Raw genomic sequence first — 19,007 nt, 5'->3', positions numbered from 1 at the left:
ATCACCTTGTTCACAACCTGTCTCATGGGCTGCCCGCTCATATTTCTTGCCCCCAGAGGATTTATTGTACTGAAACCACAATGTTCCCAGGTCTTACCACTCTGGTAAATACAATGTGCGTAAACATGAGTTTGCATTTCCTTCCTGATTAAGATAATTGTGTTCCACCACCAAATATAAAAACTGTTCAAGTGCTGCTCAAAAAACAAAATAATTACGGGCAGACGGGTGGATGGATGGACGCGTGGATAAACTGAACTCTGTATCCTCCTGCAGAACAATAATACAACTCTGCAAAGCATGCTAACATGGGGGTTATACAATATAGAAAGAGATGCACTAATGCAATGTGGTCGCACAACTGCATTTCTACTGAACCACCCAGTCAAGGACTACTTCACAGACCAAACAGTAACTAATGTTGCTGAAAAGAACTATGCACAACAATGAGTATATGGAGGCAGGGAATTACATCTGTGGGTGAGATAGCAGCGAAGGACAGGTTCAGTCGAGGGCCAGAAAGATTAAAGCTTAAAAAGTTGGCCAGACCAGGCAGAGAACAGTGTGTGTGTGTGTGTGTATGGTAGAAGTCTGCAGCACATACAGGCAGCGATAGCTGGTGGGCCAAGCAGATAAGAGACAACTTAATGCCGTCTGCCTTTTGTCTTCTTCACGCACTCCTGCAACACAGCGAGCCAGCAACACAGGCCCTTATCACGCAATCACACTGGCAGGCACATTACACTGCAAGATCACCTGGGGCAGGTAGAGGTGAGGAGGGTGTGCCAGCTGTGGGAAGTTTTCAATGTGACCAGGGCAAAGCACCTTTGAAGGCTTGGTAAATATTTAGCTGATTTCGATTTTAACAAGTCTTGAAAAAAAGGCCCTTGGGAAAATGTTGGGTTTGTAGCGTTGAGATAAGTGAAGAAAGAGTCTGGATGTAAAACAAACACTGGTTTATCATCGCACTCCTGTATGGTCAGAGTGAAGTGAAGTCTGTGTTGACCTGGCTCTGAACAGCAAAGCAAGGAGATGGAAACAATAGAAACGTGTTTAAAGCAGCCAATCATGGAATTATTTTAATACTAATAATAATACCTTATTTATTAAGCTGAATATAATGAGCTAATATGTTAATGTTTTTATTATTTTTTTAAGTAATTTTGTTCTGTATGTTTTTTTATTTCAATCTATCCTCCTTTCATTTGCAGGGTGTCCCTATTAAAAAGTCAGTTGATCCAAATTACATAAAACATGAAGTATTTCTTTCAGTTCCAACAAAAACCTGCTCAAAGTGTGTGAATCATCAAAAGTAAGTTTTGGACATTGTTTATGAAATCAATAGCAATGCTAAGATTGGCCTAGATTGTATCGGGACACATGACACATGGAACTTCTCTTGCTCTTCATCACATGACCGTGATCATGAGCTGTCACTCACATATACTACTATTATTGGCAATACTTCCATACCTCTTTTCTTTTGTATAAATACTTTGTTACACTTTCATTTATGTCTTTTCTCATGAATGTTGTAAAAATGGTCATTTTGCGGACGTGCTCTGCTACACTCAGCTTCTATTGCACTTCTGTCCGTCCATTTTTCCCCCATTAAAATGTTATTTTTGTGTTGCTTTTTTTACTCGTGTTGAGAGTTCAGGACAGAGGATGTTGCACCTCCAAACAAATGTCCATTCACCACCATTATTTTTCAACTGGCAGCCTAAATATCAGATGTTGAAATCTAAAAAAAACTGTGCATACATAGGGATACCTCTAAAGGGTAAGTGAGAAAATATGATTGGACCCTTTAACCTGACTCGCTGAGAGTCTCATGGAGGTGACATTAATAAAAAAGGTGCTAACTTCTCTGACTCTGACAGCAGAGGCAGAAAAACATCACATGACAGATAACGCAGCGATGGGTTTGACGAATGGCGTGCATTAAAGCATCAGAGCAAAACTGTAACACTCCTGGATTAAATCTGGGTTTTTGTGCACTCCAACATCCCCCGACTGTGTGTTTCCTACTGTTCCTGTGTAGTAGTAGTATGTGCAGAAAACAACACACCCTCACAGGCCAGCCCCCCTTCTGAACGCTTGTTCGCTGCTCACCACCTCTTTGGACCTCAAAGAGGATGCATGCTTATCCCGTCTGCGTTTTCCCCTCTGTTCCTCCTTTTTCCTTTCTTTCCCCCTTTCACCTTGCCTCTCACTCTCCCTGTGCCCCCCCAACCTCCCCGTCTTACATTGGAGTTCTTTGACTGAAAAGGTCTGGAAAAGATTAAGAGTTGGACCACAGAATAAAGAGGCCTGGCAGAGATTCAAGTCTGTCTGGAGCTGCAGCAGGATGGGGCTGTGCTTGCTCTGGGCCTCATGCAGGGGAGAGCCAGCCGGCAGCAGCACTCAGTTAAAGGCGCTCCGCTGCTTTTCTTCTCAAAGCTCAAATTAGCCTCCATTATCAAAGCAGCTGGCTTATAGTTGAGAGAGACCTACATAGCAGCAGTAGAGTGGATTCTGATGCAGAGGAGCACCTTTCTATGCACAACGTGAAAAGAATATGACTCAAAAGAATAACATTTGGTTTTTCTTCAAACACAGAGCCACAAATGAATATTAAGTTGTTTGAAGAGTGTGGAACTTCAAAAAATACAAAAACCACAGATGAGCGACATGGGAACAAGTCTAAATCTGAGCCCTGAGATTTACGATGTGCAAGGATTATATATAACGTGGACTGAAATTCAGTTTGATGGCATATAATGAGTTAACATGGTCTCGTCCCCCCTCTCACTCACTTTCAGGGGCCGAGCAGCTTTGTGTGTTCAAGACTTATAAATCTTCAAAGAGCTCCACCGATCGGAGCCGCCACCTTTCCCAGCTGCCCCGCTCGCCTTACAACTCTGTTTTGAACTCTCCTGCCTGCCTCCAGAGCAGGTTACACAATTTCTTACAGAAAAAAAACTGCCCTTTCTGTGCCTCGGTTCGTAAAAAAAAAAAAAAAAAGGAAATAAAAGAAGTAACGCTAAAATTAAACAGGATAACAGGCTGCGTGCTGATTCACACATGTTGACTTTGCGAACCAGGGTGAGCTCCCCCGGGGAATGCTGCTTTAATGAAGGGATGGCACCTGAAGCGTAAATGAGTCAGAGTGACATAAGCAGGAACCTTCATCTCTTGAAACCTTCCTGGCACACAAGGGGGGATTAGCTCATTCCCATGGCCGCAGAGTCTCGACACATGTAACGCGGCCCTGTCACTAATTCACCGGCCCCCGGCCACCACACACAGAAAGCTAACTGTCAAACTGTAGCCGTGCCTGGGGGGATTAATGGCCAACTCAGCTGTTGCTCCGGCACTAAAATGGCTGACAAAAGGTTAGGCGCAGATTCTGAAGGTGGAGTGTAGGTGAAATGTGGTTTCGACAACCAACAGTGCAACTCGTCACTCGAAAAAACAATTTAGTGTGGCGAAATGAGTCACGTAGAATCAATCACACTATTACTTTTTTGGGGATTAGAGCTTCGCACTAGGGAAAGTAAATTGCCGTCACAAAAATGTTTTTAAAGTACTAATTTTCTAATTCTAAGTAGCTATTACCTAATCATTAACTATATTATTTCAACAAATCAGGTGAACTTTACTTTGAAAACTAAACAACTTAAATAAAAAATGCCGCTCTGCACCAAACTCACCGTAGCGTTGGTCGAGTCGTGGGTCGAGCCAGGATGTGGTCTTGTTCTTGTGGTTGATGTAGTAGATTTCTCCCTCTGACGTAATAGCTTGTTCCCAGCCATCAGGGAGAGAACCTGAGGGACAAAAAATTCTGTTAGAGACGCTGGTGGTTCATCCACTCCAACACCGCCCAACAGAAGCATTGCATAAGTATAATAAATAATAGGGTTTAATTACAGTATATTGTAGATAGTAGAGTGTATTATAGTCAACATGTATATGCTATCAGGTTGTTGTTATTTTTTTCAGATTTACTCGTAGGTTGCCGGAGAAGTGACGATTTGAGAATACAGAGATAGAGTTGACGGGTGAACTCTGTAATCTGTGAGTCACAGAGCTCCCAAACATGTCAGACAGGACCTGTCACGTTCTGCCTCCGTCTTACTCCACCTAGGGCAAATTCCAACTGCATGGCCAAATCTGAGGTACAGAGTCTTAGTGACATGTAATAACTAGACGAGACAGCTCCAGAGGACTATCCTATATATTGGGTTAGAAACAAAGAAAGTGCCTGGAAATAACGTGAAAAGAAATTGAACTCTGCCAAAAAAAAATAATCATGTGTATGACATGTAGTATGCAGCTACTATGGTAAAATTGAACTAACTTTTATGTCAACATGTACGCACCACTAGCTGGGGTCATAAGATTCTGTTGTTGGACCGGCAGAGAGTTGGCCGGAGCAGCCTGGTTCATCTGGAGCAGTGCTTTGCGAGGATCCTGCCAGGTGGTGGACTGATCAATGTGACTGTAGAGAGACAACAACAGAAAAAAATTAATGAACAACAACTGCCATTAATGTTTTGTACCAGTAATAATCAGTAGTGAGTTCAAACTAGGGTCTGTAAAAAAAAAAAGCAGGTCACATGCAGGAGCTGATGACTCACTGCAGCTTCAACAAGCTCTTTGATGAAAAAAACAACTTTCTGTAAACGACAACTATTTGCACCGCCTGTATGAACACACAATTTAATATAGATCCACACGAGCCGGTTATCATTACATAGGGTTGAATTTGTTTCCTGAAATTCTCATAAAACTGTACATTGTGAATAAAAATGAAGTAATGAATAATCACGGCAAAACAAAAGTTATAAAAATAAATCAAGTCAATCAACTGTAACTGTTGAAATTACTGCTTTAAAATGTTCAAGAGGATTCAAAACAACTCTTGTGACATCAAACAATGTTGCTCCGTCTATTTCACGGGCTCGTCCTTGCTGGGGCTGGAGCGGGGGAGGTGGCATTGTGTTGCGTTGTGTGAAGGCATTGATAATTAGTGCTTTGTTGGTACTTGTTGCTTGATTAAGATGGAAAGCTAATACAGGAAGCCCTCCTCTCCCGAGCAGGACCCTCTCTATTGAGGGAGGGTCAGTCCCAGGGCTCAACGCAGGGGGTCCTTTTTTCCTGGAAGCGGCTCGGACACTGTGGAGTGTCAGGGGCTTTAACAATCTGGCGCCACATTTACAAAGCTTTCACCTGCTTGACAAAGGCACAGACTGAGCTACGACCTAAAACCCCACTATTCACTTGTTCTTTTTTTTTTGTTTTTTGTTTTTTTGAGCCATCCTATTTAAGAGACCCCCCTCATCTCAAACAAATAGGCACCAAAGTCCAGCAGCTTGTTTATGCAACACCCCAAACGCTTACATTTATGTTGCGGCGGGGGCAAAATTAATTCCCTATACACGACAAAAATTTTTAAAAAAAGGTTGATGCAACTGAATATCACCCTCAGCAATCCATCTACAGCTCTGTGCAATAATCACGTTCTGGGTGTGGGTCCCCCCCCCCGCTGTGATTCTTTACAACTTGCTGTTCATTTGATCCAGCAGCGCCATTAGCACAGATTTTGGAACAGCTGGGTGAAGTGAGAGATTCGGATAGTTTCTCTTGGCCTCTGTGGTAATCCCAGCCTGCCTGTCTGCTCTGCATCCCAGGCCAGAGAGCGAGAGGGCCTGACTCAGCACTCCACCCCCCCACCCCACACACACACACACACACACTCACACACACACACACACACAATGCAACCCATTTTGAAGCCCCCTCTTGTTTATGCTTTACTGATCAAAGGAGCTGCCAAATCCCCGACCACAACCCCCCACCCCCCACCCCAGGCCTCACACACACACACACAAACACCACAAACCAAGCAAAATAGCTGGAACTGCTCAGACTGGAGGGGCCCCTTGAGAAAGAGGGGTCACAGCGAGCAGGGGGAAGACAACTACAGAAAAGAATGAAAGAGGGAAAAAAAAAAAAAAAAAACATCTACGGAAGCAATCCCCCCGAATTCTATTGGCTGCATGAGTTGCTGTGGTCCTGTTACACTCCCGAGTGCCCGCCCTGCCCCCTTCGCTGCCTCATTCCCACTCTGGAAACTATGACATTTGTTCTAGAGGGGAGGAGAGAACAGGGGAGGAGACTGGGAGACGAGCACTGGGATGAGGGAAGGGAAGGGAGGCTTTATCGTAAATGAGAGGCCTGCATATCCTGGTACACCAGTGCCTAACAGAAATGCAACAACTGGAAAACATGAATGGAAATGTACAACTTCCAAGACCCTTACACCCCCCCCCCCCCCCCCCCCCCTCGCTGAGCTGCTCCTCTGTCGGGCGCAGATGAAAGAACGAATATTGAATTTTCTATCAAACTTTTGTGTCTGAAGTCAAACAAAACACATGCAAACAAAGCTTCAGTACAACACAGAGGAGGTGATAATCAAAAACCCTGTGATATAGTTCACACACTGCAACTCAGCACTGCTCTGTATTCAAAAACCCCGTACGTGGGAACTGAGAGACCTGGTAAATGAGTTACCAGGAGCCAATAATTCATCACTAGGGTTTAAAACTAAAGGATAATCCATTCACCCAACCTGCCCGTACCCTACATGGCTGGGGCTATACACTGCTTCCGGCAGGCGAAAAATAAAACAAAACAATGTCATAGCAACTGTTGGGACGGACGGCTGGAGGCCACCAGTTGCTGTTAGGAATTGCTGATGATCTGCAACCTCCACAGTCACAACTGCTCGGTGTTGTCTTTACATGTCTCTGACACCACAGTGAGCTCAGCAGGACAGCCATACCATACCCTCCCCCAAAACTCCGTCCGACCCTGGGGCAGGGCAGCGGACACAGAGACAAGTGGCTGTGGTGTGGGCCTCGTCCACACAAAAGCAGATTCTTTTGAAAGCAGTGTTTACATGTGCAAGGTTTGGGTTGTAGTCCACACTGACGTGGCCAAATCATTAACAAGGTGTTAAAGCTTTAACCAAATTTTTTGGAGTCTCTGTTAAAGACTGTTTATCTTGAATCCATGTTGGTTGGATTGTGAACCGAAAGCTGGATTGAGGAGTGCTGCCTTATCACCATTAGAATCAGTTGCAACTGATTGAGATCACACACGTCAACGCTGCTAATCTTCATAAGGGAGCACAGTACAAGCCCACAGCCAAACGTCCAAGTCTTCAAAAGGTGTGATAGTAGCTTTATATCATTTCTGTCAAGTGGTTTCCACTGTTTTCAAAGCGCTGCATTTGTTTGAAGAGCAGTTGTGACTGGAGTGCTTCATTTTCTTTCCAAATTCAACAGTATCTTTAAATGAAGCGAATGTCTCTTTCAAACCAATATGCAATCCTATTGTGGAGGACTGGACATAACAGTAAGAAAACAGTTTGGTTATATTTAGTCTTCTGTGGTTCACACAACTGAATACCAATCATTATCTTCCCCTTTTTGTGGGGGGGGGGCTGTAAATGGCCAGGTACTGCCATTCACACAAAGGAGAGCGCTGTGGTTCAAACATGACCCATTATCAAGTTGTCTGGCTCTAATATGGTGCTTTACTTGCTAATTTTTGCTCAAGCTGTCATCATGGTCGACTGTGGCTGAGCAGAGCACAGGGGAGGACTCTTGATCCACCCAGGCTCTTGACATCTCCTTGAATGATGGCCCAATTATCAAGCTGGCGATTATTGTGCCACTGTTATTTTTAATGTGTCTCGCAGAGGAAGGAGGGGGAGCCTTTCGCAAAAATAGCTAAACTTGACTTTGCTTAAGTACAACAACTTTTCTGTTCAGTGTTGGTCACATGAGGGTAGTCCCCCTGCAACTTGTGATTCTTTTTTGTAAAAGTGAGATAATTGAAGATATAACAGCTCTCCTATGGGCAGTGACAGGGTCAGGGTTAACCCTAACCATAGCAGAGGTTCAACATCCTTAAAAGGGATCAGTTTCAGTTCACTGAAAAATGAAAATGCAATCATCATCTACTCATCACTATGCAGAGGAGTGGGTGAAGTGTTTGAGTCCAAAAAAAACACTGCTGGAGCCTCAGGGGTAAACTTTGTAGCAGCAGAATCCAATACAATTGAAGTCAATTATGACGTAGAGTTCAGACATAACAAAACAACCGAACATGCCTCCCTACTGCTCGTGTGTCTGGAAGCCCCAACTTTCATATTCGACTTGAAACCGTGTTTTGAGACAAAAAGTCCACTGGAAGTAGCTAAACTAGCAGACTTAGTGTGTCCCATTGTCCATGAATGCACCTCAGGAAGATATCGGAAGTAGAATTCAAGTAGAATTTGATAGAATGTCAGGGCTTGCAGACATTTGGATGACACCACACGAGCAGTATGGAGGCATGCTCTGTTGTTTTATTACGTCTGAAGTCTAGGTCATCATCAACTTTAATTGTATTGGATTCTGCTGCTATAAAGTTTACTTCTGCGACTCCTGAAGTGTTTTGTGGACTCAAACACTTCACCCACTCCTCTGCATAGTGGTGAGTAGTTGAGTGCATTTTCATTTTTCAGTGAACTATCCCTTTAAGGGGAGCCTGTCGAAGAAGTGTGAAAATTTTAAAAGCTTTCATTACAGTAATTTGACAAACACACACAGGTGGCCTGTTTGCACCCATGAACACTGCAGCGTTTACATCTGTCTTTAAAGGAGAACGTTGCAGCCAGAAATAAGTCGGCCCTTTGGTTTAAATGTCTCTGAATAAGCTCTGTTACCTGCCAGAACAGCGGATCAAAGCTGGATTTGAGGCGAGATTGATTTTTTATTCCCCCGAAACTGTCTCTCTTCAAAAGCCAGATGTCAAAAGCTGCATTTGACTGGTGTTAAAACAGAGGAGTGAAGCTATGGGGAGTTCAGCAGTGATGAAACACACCCCACAGCTGAGTTGTCAAATGTTAAAAATGGGATCCTCAGGCCACAGGGGCTCCACCCAGGGAGTATATGCTTGGAAGGTGGTTAAAGCCGATGACTAAAGAGTGCACTGAGGGAGGCCAGATGTAATCAGTCCTCTAAGATGAGGATGACCATTTCTACTCTGGTTGACTGGGGATGCCTGGCTGCCTCTCTATCAGCAGGGCATCATCAAGAGAGATTATTGAGGCGACCTCTGCGACCCTATTGTGGCTTTAAGTTTCCCTTTGAAGGAGTGTTTGTATCATCGTGCTTCCTGATGAAGCAACTAATTCACCAAGTAGCAGGACTGATTGTGTTTCAGTTTTACAGCCCTTTATTTCGATCGATCCATTTTATTCCACTTATCAGGGGTCGGGGTCACAAGAGGCAGCAAGTGACCTCTCCCAAACATTTTGCAACATCATGCCAAGGTGTTCCCAGAACAATACATATAACAGTCCCAGCATCCTCCATGTTGGATGTTAGGAGAAAACCTCCAAAGGAAGACACCCAGGAGGACTCCCAATTAAATGCCCAAACCACCTCAGCTAGGCTCCAGATGTCCGAACCTATTTAATTGCACCCCTTCTCCATAAGTACAATAATAAAAAATAAAATAAAAATAAATTTTCTTAGACTTAAACAGCTTCCTGTATAAATGAATTTCAGAGACATAAATGAATATTGAACAGTTAAAAAGTGAACAATGGATTGATTTTTATTTCCATTTTGCAAAAACTTAAGCCAGTTATGTTACCACGTCGTTACCACGTTGCCACGTCACACTTTATTAATAATTATCAAATACAAACTTTTGAAAAGTAGAAATAATACAAATGTATGCATATGGCAACAGACAACCTATTTACAAATATGTTTTATTTTGTTATTCAGCTGTCATGAGCCTCTATGAGTCTGAGCACTTTCGGGAACCCCACCTGAGAGGCTCCGCTTTTCAGATACTACGTCTCTGTGGTGATGCCCTCATTGACAGTGCAGGCATTGATGTCTGGGACAGAGGTGTTACATCAAGACTTTGGTAAACACTAGCCTGACTTTCTCACAGTCCCATTTGTGTACCGAGCAGACAGGCCCCAGTTGAACAGGAAGGGTCTTGTCTGTGTGTGGTCAATAAACCAAAAGTTTGTCAAACACAAAGTTGCTCCAAATGAGCGCTTCACGCAGACTCACAGCTCGGGCTTCCCAGCACCATTTGTGAGCGACCGGGTGGCGTTGGTTTATAACAGCTTGGTTTGAAATCCAATTTGAGCATTTATAGCTTCGAGCTTCAGGCAGAGTTGCAGTAAATTAGATAATTGATAAAGGAAACATTTAGGTATTACAAAGTTTACATTAGATGTTGAGCAGTAATTTAACTATAACACTTTAATCAATTTTTAGAAATTGGAGAGACAGTCATCACCTAATGTTTAATCTTAATAAACAACTGTACTTTGTGTCACTCACACAGGACTATAGTATTGCAGTCATTAAAATATGCTTTATTTATGCACCCAAAAACCAAACTTAAGTTGTTTTAATTGTGCATTACTTAACAATATGGATAAACCCAGAAAACACTAATTCAATGATGCTTTTTTCTGCACTCATTAAAGAAACCACAATTTCCTAAATAGTAATATAGTACAAATGTCTGCAGAAAATCTTAATATGTGCTACACAGATATAAATACTGCATAAAGTCCAAGTAAACACTGATCTCTCCAGCTCTCATTGGGGGTGTCGACTTCTATTTAGTGCAACAGATGTTCAGGAAACTCTAGAAAGACTGAAGCTGCACTAGTTATCAGTCTGTCTAGTTTTCCTGGTTAATCGGGAGCTTGCAGCTATACAGTGTAAAAACACTTCAAAATAAAATGCACACAGCAAAAGGATTCATCAGATGTGCCCACTGTGGATAATATAATCATTTACAGCCGTTTTTTTTTTAGTTAAATATAGAAAAGACACAAATCAGCCGTTCTCTTGTGGGAAACCAGACTCGTAAAAACAGTTTAGAATCCAATTGAGAAAAGACAAAAGTGTCCATCAACACACGGCTCTACCTGCCCCTGAGGGCAGACAATAGCTGCCCATCCCCCCCAAAGCTTTCCTCTGCTTAGGGCTGACTTCCCACGGACTAAAAGCTCATTCAAAGCTGCATTTAATAAGCGCCCGGAAACAGTGATTACCCCTCCTGGTTCACCGGTGTGTCTAAATTAGAAACCTTCATTAGTTTACAACCCAACCCTGGAGACCGGCCCTGCCCCCCCCCCCCCCACCCTGGCCCTCAGTCCGAGCACCAAGCAAGGTGACCCCACCTCCCTGCCCCTGCTGTCGTAAATCACGGGCCACAGCAAACTGCTGCAAGAAGGAGGAGGAAAGGTCAACAGACTTTGTTGACATTCTCCCGGTCCTCTCCACACTTTTGGGGTTTTGTTTTTTATGTAACAGCCACAACAAAACATTTTGCAGGAGACCTAGTATCTGATGTTCATTGGGTCTGCAGGCACCGGTCAACAATTTATCCCCACATCCTTGGGACTTCGGTGAAACAATTAGAAATCAAAACTTTACGATAGGAAAATAAGAAGAGAACAAATCTGTGTTTATATTGATTATCAGATTTGTTGTTTCCAACAGGGAACTTATGTTGACGTCTGAGTTTATTTGTTAGTTAGCACAATAACTCAAAAACAGATTTTCATACCAAAGGAGGGACCCATTACATTTTCCCCCACACTTCAACTCTGTGAGATTTTTCAGTGTTTCTCAGAGAATAATTCATGAATCTTTGAGAAGCTGAATTCACTGATTATACCTTATTTAATGGCAAATGTACTTTAATTACCTCGGCCAGGGAGGTCATGTTTTCATCCCTGTCTGCTTGGTATATTGTAGCTTGGGACTGATATACAGTATATGAGAAGATCCAAATAAAATGAATGAAGTGAATTTAAACATTGTTTCATAAGGGAACTGTTGGGCCTTGGCTGAGGTATACACTTCACTCAGTGCCATTGTGGTGGGCAATTCATTTCCTGGGTAAAAAGTATATTTTTTTACCTCCTGTAAAAAAAAATTGATTGGTGCTGGATCAACAAAATATTATAGAAACCCGCAGACCTAAAAAGATCTCGCTAAAACAATTTATTTGCCTTAGTGATGTTTCGAGCACTATAGCTATTCATTTACTGGGGACAGAAAAATTCAAAGATCAAATTATTTCAAAACTTATCACTATTCAAAAGGGAAAAAAAAACTGCAGCTGTCAACACTGTTAATCTTGCACGGGGACTTTTTACACCAAACTCTCAGCCTGACAAGAGCGTCACATTTCAGGTGTCAAGAAAAATGGCCAAACTCTCGAGAGAAGCCGCTGCCCTCTCTCTCTCTCTCTCTCCACCATCTTCAAGCTTCATGTCAGCCATTTGTCTATTTTAGGAAGGCTCACATGAGTCTCAACAGGCCTGTGGTCTGAATAAAGATCACTGTTTCACTGCTTGGACAAAAGGGAGGGCCGCAGTTTCTCTTGGCCTCTCCTCTAGTCATCTCCACATGGCTGCCATTTAACTTCATTGACACAAAGGAGGCACCATCACAAGTACCACAGCTCCATTCATTCCAACAACGGAGCCAGGATTTTAAAAAGGGGAGTGGGACATCGGTGTCCGCGGAGCTGCTGTGACTCACGGAGGCCGATCATTCCCCAACTGTATGATCCTGTAGTGAACCATCGGACGGAGCAGGAGGGAGAGACAGCATCTTTAAAGGGAAACTTTCACCCTGAGTTGATATATCTCTCAGAACAACAGTGATCAACGGAGTGAAATGTGAGCCCCTGCTCTCTGCTCGCTGGTGATCAACTCTCCCAACCCCCACCCGTCCATCCACCCACACACACACACACTCTCACTCCTCCTGCAACATGTCTTGGTCAGGCAACTCCTGTTTATAAATAGGGGAGTGTCTTTTTTCCCAAAGCTCTGGCGAGGCTGCCTTTATTCCAGATCAAATATCTGCACTTTGATGTTCGCCGTATGGAAGATTTCTCCTTGACGTCTCCTTACTTGAGCACAGATGCCGTGCTCCGCTCGCAGTAACTCAGCTGTTTTTTCCAATTCCAAAAGTTCACATCGGGTTTACTAGCGAGCAGAAAGTCATTTGTAGCCACAACTAAATTCAATCTCTACCTAAATAAGAACATTTATGATTTATATTTTTAAAAAGGCAAGATTTACAGTTAGTTGTATTTTTTGTTAGAGAGAAGCTGCAGTGTTTTGTTTTCTGCCTCACTATGTAATGTATATTGTGATTTGGCACTATACAAAGAAAATGGACTCATTGTAAACAAAACATCTTAATTTGTGTTTTATTCTGTTTTATCATTGACTTGTAAACATACTTTACTAAAATTCTCTCATTCTCTAAAGCTGCTTTGGAAGATGCACTGAACTCCAGACGATTCCCTTCCATTTTCCAAAGGGGTTGTGTGTTAGAATGAAACTGTGCCCAAACATTTCCAGATCTTTTCCAGCCACCCCAAGTAAAATGTCTGTAAAATTCATGGCAAAGGAGTGGACCTCTTGTTGATGTTTTTAAAATCCAACAGACTCAAAACCACAAATAATGAAAATATATCAAGGTGGAAAAGACGTCTGACCCAGATAATCTCCTGCTGCATTTTTCATATGTGAAAGGCAACTGCGGAAAAACAAAAGGCTCCAATTTTTCAGACTTTATGAAACGCTGTAATTGTAGATTTTTGTCTTACATTGTTAACCAATTAATCAATCAATGCAACTCTCACTCTGCTTTCCTGTTTTGTTTCCAAGTAAAAGCAGTCGAATAAACTCATCTCAAATTACCCGGTGGTTATATAACAACAACAAAAAGAAAATCACACATTGTTCCAATTATAAAAACATAATGACGTCCTTCCTATGAAACTGAGCAATCGTTTGAACTAAAAAAGTTATACAAGATTTCTCATTCCAAACTTAACTTTAATTTAGTTTACAAAATAGATTCAGTGTCTGGACGGGCAGCAGATCAGTCAGTTTCTAAACAACTGCTGCGATCCAGGGAGAGTCTTTGAGGAAAGTGTTTTCCCTCACTCCTACCCCCCGTCTTTTTGTAAGATTTTAGGAGAGCCTCCTCCAAACGGCCCAGATGTTCTCCAGATGTGAAACCTTCAAACATCTGGTGCTGAGATTTTTTTTTTGATCCGAGTAAATTTGAGGCTATCATGTTTGTTCAGACTCTGTGTCAGGCAATAATATTTCCTAGAACTGACAACATCTCGTCTTCAGGAGGAGCAGGAATGACGAAGCTCGGTGTCGGATCGTCTCTGAACACGAGCAGCTGCCCGCTTCAGAAACTTTGGGACGTATCACAATGAACAGATTCTATTAACATGAATCGCTGAGGAGGACATCACTTGGATGAATTATTCAATCCGTCTTTTCACAGAGCTGCAGAGAATGGATGCATTAAAAAACCATTAAGTACATACAGAATAAAGACACGCCTCACGACCCAACAAGTGGCTGATAAACTCTGTGACTTGCCCACAGGGCTCTGGTTTTCCTACTGCCGACTATTTAAAAAGTTTGCATCGGATCATTGATGTGGATGAGATGTGCGCTGGTAGGAGATGAGTTCTGCAGGACTGTCTGTCCTTGGCTGTCTGGGAGACAGCTACAGTGGTCCATTGTTTCTCCCGAAACCTGAGACCTAAGTAAAGTAACACTACATACAGCAGCAGCTCCTTCTAAGACGTCTCTTGTCTGCAGAGGAGACTGGAGTCAATCAACTACAATTTAACCATTGCAATTGTCTACTTGAGGACACTGGTCACCATTGCATGCTGTAGCAAATGTGTCAATGGTTCTCAGCATAGTGCACAATGAAAAGAGCTGTAGTGCCAGTATCCAATCTCAGAACAATTTCGTTGATAACTTAGCCATTGCTGGAGGCTAGAATTTTATGTTTTTTACCTACATGTAAGGAAACTGCTGAAGATAAGTATTATTTTATTGTAAAGATTGTATTATATGAGCTTTTGTCATAGGCTACATCCACATTACTACATTTTTGTTTTAAAACCCATCTACTCCGTCACCGATACGCCCGGCATCCACACTACTGCAGAGATTTAGGGCTCATTCACACTGGTGCTATTTGGTCCGCTTTAAATGAATCCTGGTCCGCTTCCACGGGTGTTTCGGTTCATTTGGAGTGGTGTGAACTGTTCACTTACAGTGGGAAACGCAAACGGACTATCCAGCGGACTAACGAGAGGAGGTGACGTAGAGCGCTGTGTATTTTGGTTAGAAGAAACGAAAGTGAGGGGCGCGAACTGGGAGTTGAAGAAAACGTGGCAAAATGTCTCCTGTGTAGTAAAATGGAGGTATAGGCACTCATTGAAATATTTTTTCCGTTTTCTGTCCTGGCCAATGGATTAGCCGGGTTTTCTTCATCATGCCTTTTTTTTTTCATGGTCAGTAGTTGTTTCGGGCAATACCGCCCCAAATGAGCAGCTGTTGTAACTGCGTGACGCTGTCCAGGCGGTTTGGTCCGCTTTAAAAAGTGCGATGTGAAAGCAAACCGGACCAAATGAAGGTGTGAAATTTTTCGGAATTCCCTGCCCAATCGAACCAAGTCCCCCGTACTATCCTGATGTGAATTAGCCCTTACTGCCGCTACAACAAAGAAGTTTGGAAAACGATGACGCAGACACTCATGGCCGCTTGCTGATTGGTTCTTTTTGGTCACAATGTAACCTTCACTGATTTGTCAGGCTCCTGTCACATGACCCTCTCCCAGAACAGAATAATTGGCATTAGCCGTGTGTACCAGTGTAGAACACGGCATGGATAATCAATTACAAGTGTTGTTGACCCTGTTGTCTTTGGACAGCTGCTGTACAGTTCAATTCTGCATTTTACAAGAAAACAACTGTTTGAATGCGTATAATTCAGCATTTAAACTGATATGGAGACAAAACGCTTGTGTAGAAAACACAATTGTCAAACAAAAACATAGTGGTATGGATGTAGCCTTAAAGACTGGACCACTTTGAACACAACCATTTTAACTCTTCTTGACACCAGGTTTTAAGCAGATTTCCCACTCCGGTGTGAAAACCAAAAGCTTTCTTAGGACTAATTCAGAGTCATTCAATCACATTAAGAGGCACAACTTTCACAAAATGAAAGCAGGATAGTTGGGTGGTTCACATTAGACATCATAGATGCCAATTTTCTTATGTCTAAAAATTTAAATGCAATTTCGCTTTTTTATGGACAAAAACGTACATTACATCGTCTTTATCAGGATGCCAAGTGTTGACAGTGAAGCTGAGGTATACATGTGGTAAACATCAACAAAGCCATCCATTCATTTTCAATACATTTTCAACTTTTTCCAAGGAAACAGTGTTGACATCAGATGCCGGCACACTTACTTGAGGAAGTATCTCTGGCCGGAGGTGGTCTTTGCCATCTCCCACCCGTGGGGGAGGGGCACGTCATCAGGGATCTCGTATGAGGACTGACGGAGATGTTGAGGGGAGGCACCTGCTGATGCCATGCCAGACAGGGAGCCACCGGAAACGGCTCCCAACTGCAGGGAGGCCGGGGACGAGTGTGCACGGACATGGTGGGGGGTGAGGGTGACACCACTCCCAGCGTCAGTGCTGGCCTGTGTCAGGGTTGGATGAGAGGTATCATCAATTAAGAGGCTGTACATTTCTATTATGTGATTCTATGTTGTTAGGAGGTGGAAAAACATTTGTTAAACTTTGGTTTGTTCACTTATCTTTGGATAAAAAAGACACTATAGTCATTTTGAAATAAATTAGTTGTAAATCTTAAAGGCACAGTGTGTAGAATTTTGTGATATCTAGTGTTGAATGTTTGTGTTGCAGCTGAACACCCCTCACCTCACCCTCTCCTTCCAAACATGAACAAGAACCTGTGGTAGCCTTTAATTGTCATAAAAACTCAAAAGGTGTTTAGTTTGTCCAGTCTGGACTACTGTAAAAAACATGGCGGTCTCTGTAGAGAGGGTCCCCTCCATGTAAATATAAAGTATTTAAATATAAAGGGTCTTTTCTGGGGTAAAGAAAAATACAATTCATACAATTTAGATGAAACGGAGAAGTGAAAACATCATGAGGATTATATTTCTGCCAATAGATCCCTTTCACCTTAATCTTACACACTGGACCTTTAAGACAACATTTTACAAATTATAGAATTCATGTGAGAATTAATAAAATATAATGAATCATATTAAATTTGAATGCAAAATTTCATTGTGTGTTAAGGATGAAAAAGACTACAGAACAGGCACCATGTAGATAATTAGTGATTTTTGTGTTGTGGTGTATGTACATCACACATATTTGAAATCCAAGTCATTTTACATACGTGTTCAAAGTACACATGCATATGTTAGGAAGTTCCATTCATGTGCAGGCATGTTTGAGTGTTGTTTAGGTCCAGGGAAGGGAGGGGAGGGGAGAGGAGGAGGGGGATCAGAGGCCTGTGTGGGACAGACAAGAGCGCAGACTCGCTGCACAACAACACATGCGCAATGGCACCGATGATAAAACTCCACTGGGACCACAAGCAACAGTTGTGGAGGAACGGGAGGGGGGATAAATAAGAGGAAATCAACCATCATATGATTTCTTCAATGTAAAACATATTCATTGCAAAACGTCCATGAACGTTCAGTGAATGCACGGTTGTGAATCTGATCAAATCATATTACGCATATGATTAAGTCAACTTCTTCTGTGTAGTTTCAGTCAGTGACTACTAACTTTAATTATAACAACCCCTCAAATCATCTAGACCAACTTCTCATGTCAAATAAATAGCTTTTTTTAGAATATTGTGGTTACTGTGAAACTTTTACGCACAGGTTCCGTGGGACATGTTTTGTTTTCTTCGGTGATTTTGACTAAATATTTGCAACTAGGTGGGAAAATCCACTCATTATATGAATTTTGAGATGTGAGAGGAGGGTAAACAGTTTGGGTGCAACTTCAAGATTTCCCAAGAGGAAAAAACAGAGTACAAAGTCGGATTAAGTAACTTTAAAGTGAGTGGAGCAGTCGCGTATTGTATGTAGGCCTGAGCGGCCACAGGATGGGCCTGGGCTTTAACCGTGATTTCTGGGAAAAGGGGGAAGGAGAGGCAGTGCGGGTGGGCTTACTTGTCTGGAATGGGACTTTGGTTCTGGAGGTTTGAAGAAGGAGTCTGGCAGCTTCCTCATCCGCATGGGCACGGACTGGGGTATGATGGTGCCTTTCGGGTTCATCACGGCGCTGAAAAGCGTCTCCAGGTCTGTCTGAGAGTCACCGCGTACATGGACGATCTGGTGTCCGGCAGGAGGGTTGTGCTGGCTCGGATCCATTGTGCCAAAACACTCGGCGAACTTTTACTTCTATGCGTAAATCCGAAACTGACGCGTTCAGGGGCGCACAACAAGAAGTTTGAGCCAATCCCCAAACTTTTTTCTTCTGTTGTTTTTTTTACGCAGGAGGAAATGTGGATCACTCTCGACGGCTCTCAGCAAAAGTGATCCGAAGTCATTCTAAAAGTTTCTCAGCCGATGACTCTGGATTTCTCCCGCGGTGTGTTAGCTGTCGAAGTCTGCAGTCAAACACAGCGTTTCCCTGGGGTTTCTTGCTGGCATAGTTGTGGATGTAACAAAGCGCATATCTACAACTCCACACTGGAATCTGATGTGTTGTCGTCCGGCCCCAGCTTTTCCAAAAAGAAAAAAAAAACCCAGACGCAGCCACAAAAGACGAAAAACACAACAAACGCGCAAAGAGTCCCACTGTTTTGTTTTCCTAACGAAAGGTGTTAGAGGTTATTCTCACAAAGGAGAAACAATCAGGGTTCGCAGGACAAATCTCGGCGGCTCACTTTCAAGAAAAAAAAAAGTTTCGCTCCAGTCGGGTCTAAACTTTGGGCAGGACATCAAACTTTATGACTCATGGGATGTCTGCTCCAGAGGCGGAGCTTGGCTTTAATTGGGACAAGAGTC

At 42.8% G+C, this 19,007-nt stretch overlaps 1 protein-coding gene across 1 annotated transcript in view; it reads right to left on the bottom strand.

Moving 5' to 3' along the window:
* The window catches only part of yap1 (Yes1 associated transcriptional regulator), a 28,604-nt gene extending 9,663 nt beyond the window's left edge, over positions 1-18,941 (bottom strand). The window contains exons 1-4 of the mRNA XM_020088428.2: positions 18,168-18,941; positions 16,408-16,643; positions 4,365-4,483; positions 3,696-3,809 (exon numbers count right to left, since the gene is read on the bottom strand). Coding sequence (XP_019943987.1) covers positions 3,696-3,809; positions 4,365-4,483; positions 16,408-16,643; positions 18,168-18,368 — 670 coding nt within the window. The 5' untranslated portion in view covers positions 18,369-18,941. The remainder of the gene's footprint in view (positions 1-3,695; positions 3,810-4,364; positions 4,484-16,407; positions 16,644-18,167) is intronic.
* Positions 18,942-19,007: the final 66 nt, after the last annotated feature.

This window comes from Paralichthys olivaceus, chromosome 11, assembly GCF_024713975.1.
Source record: "Paralichthys olivaceus isolate ysfri-2021 chromosome 11, ASM2471397v2, whole genome shotgun sequence".
NCBI lineage: Eukaryota > Metazoa > Chordata > Actinopteri > Pleuronectiformes > Paralichthyidae > Paralichthys > Paralichthys olivaceus.
The sequence above is the reverse complement of the archived record's forward strand: the minus strand, read 5'-3'. Positions and strand labels throughout refer to the sequence as shown.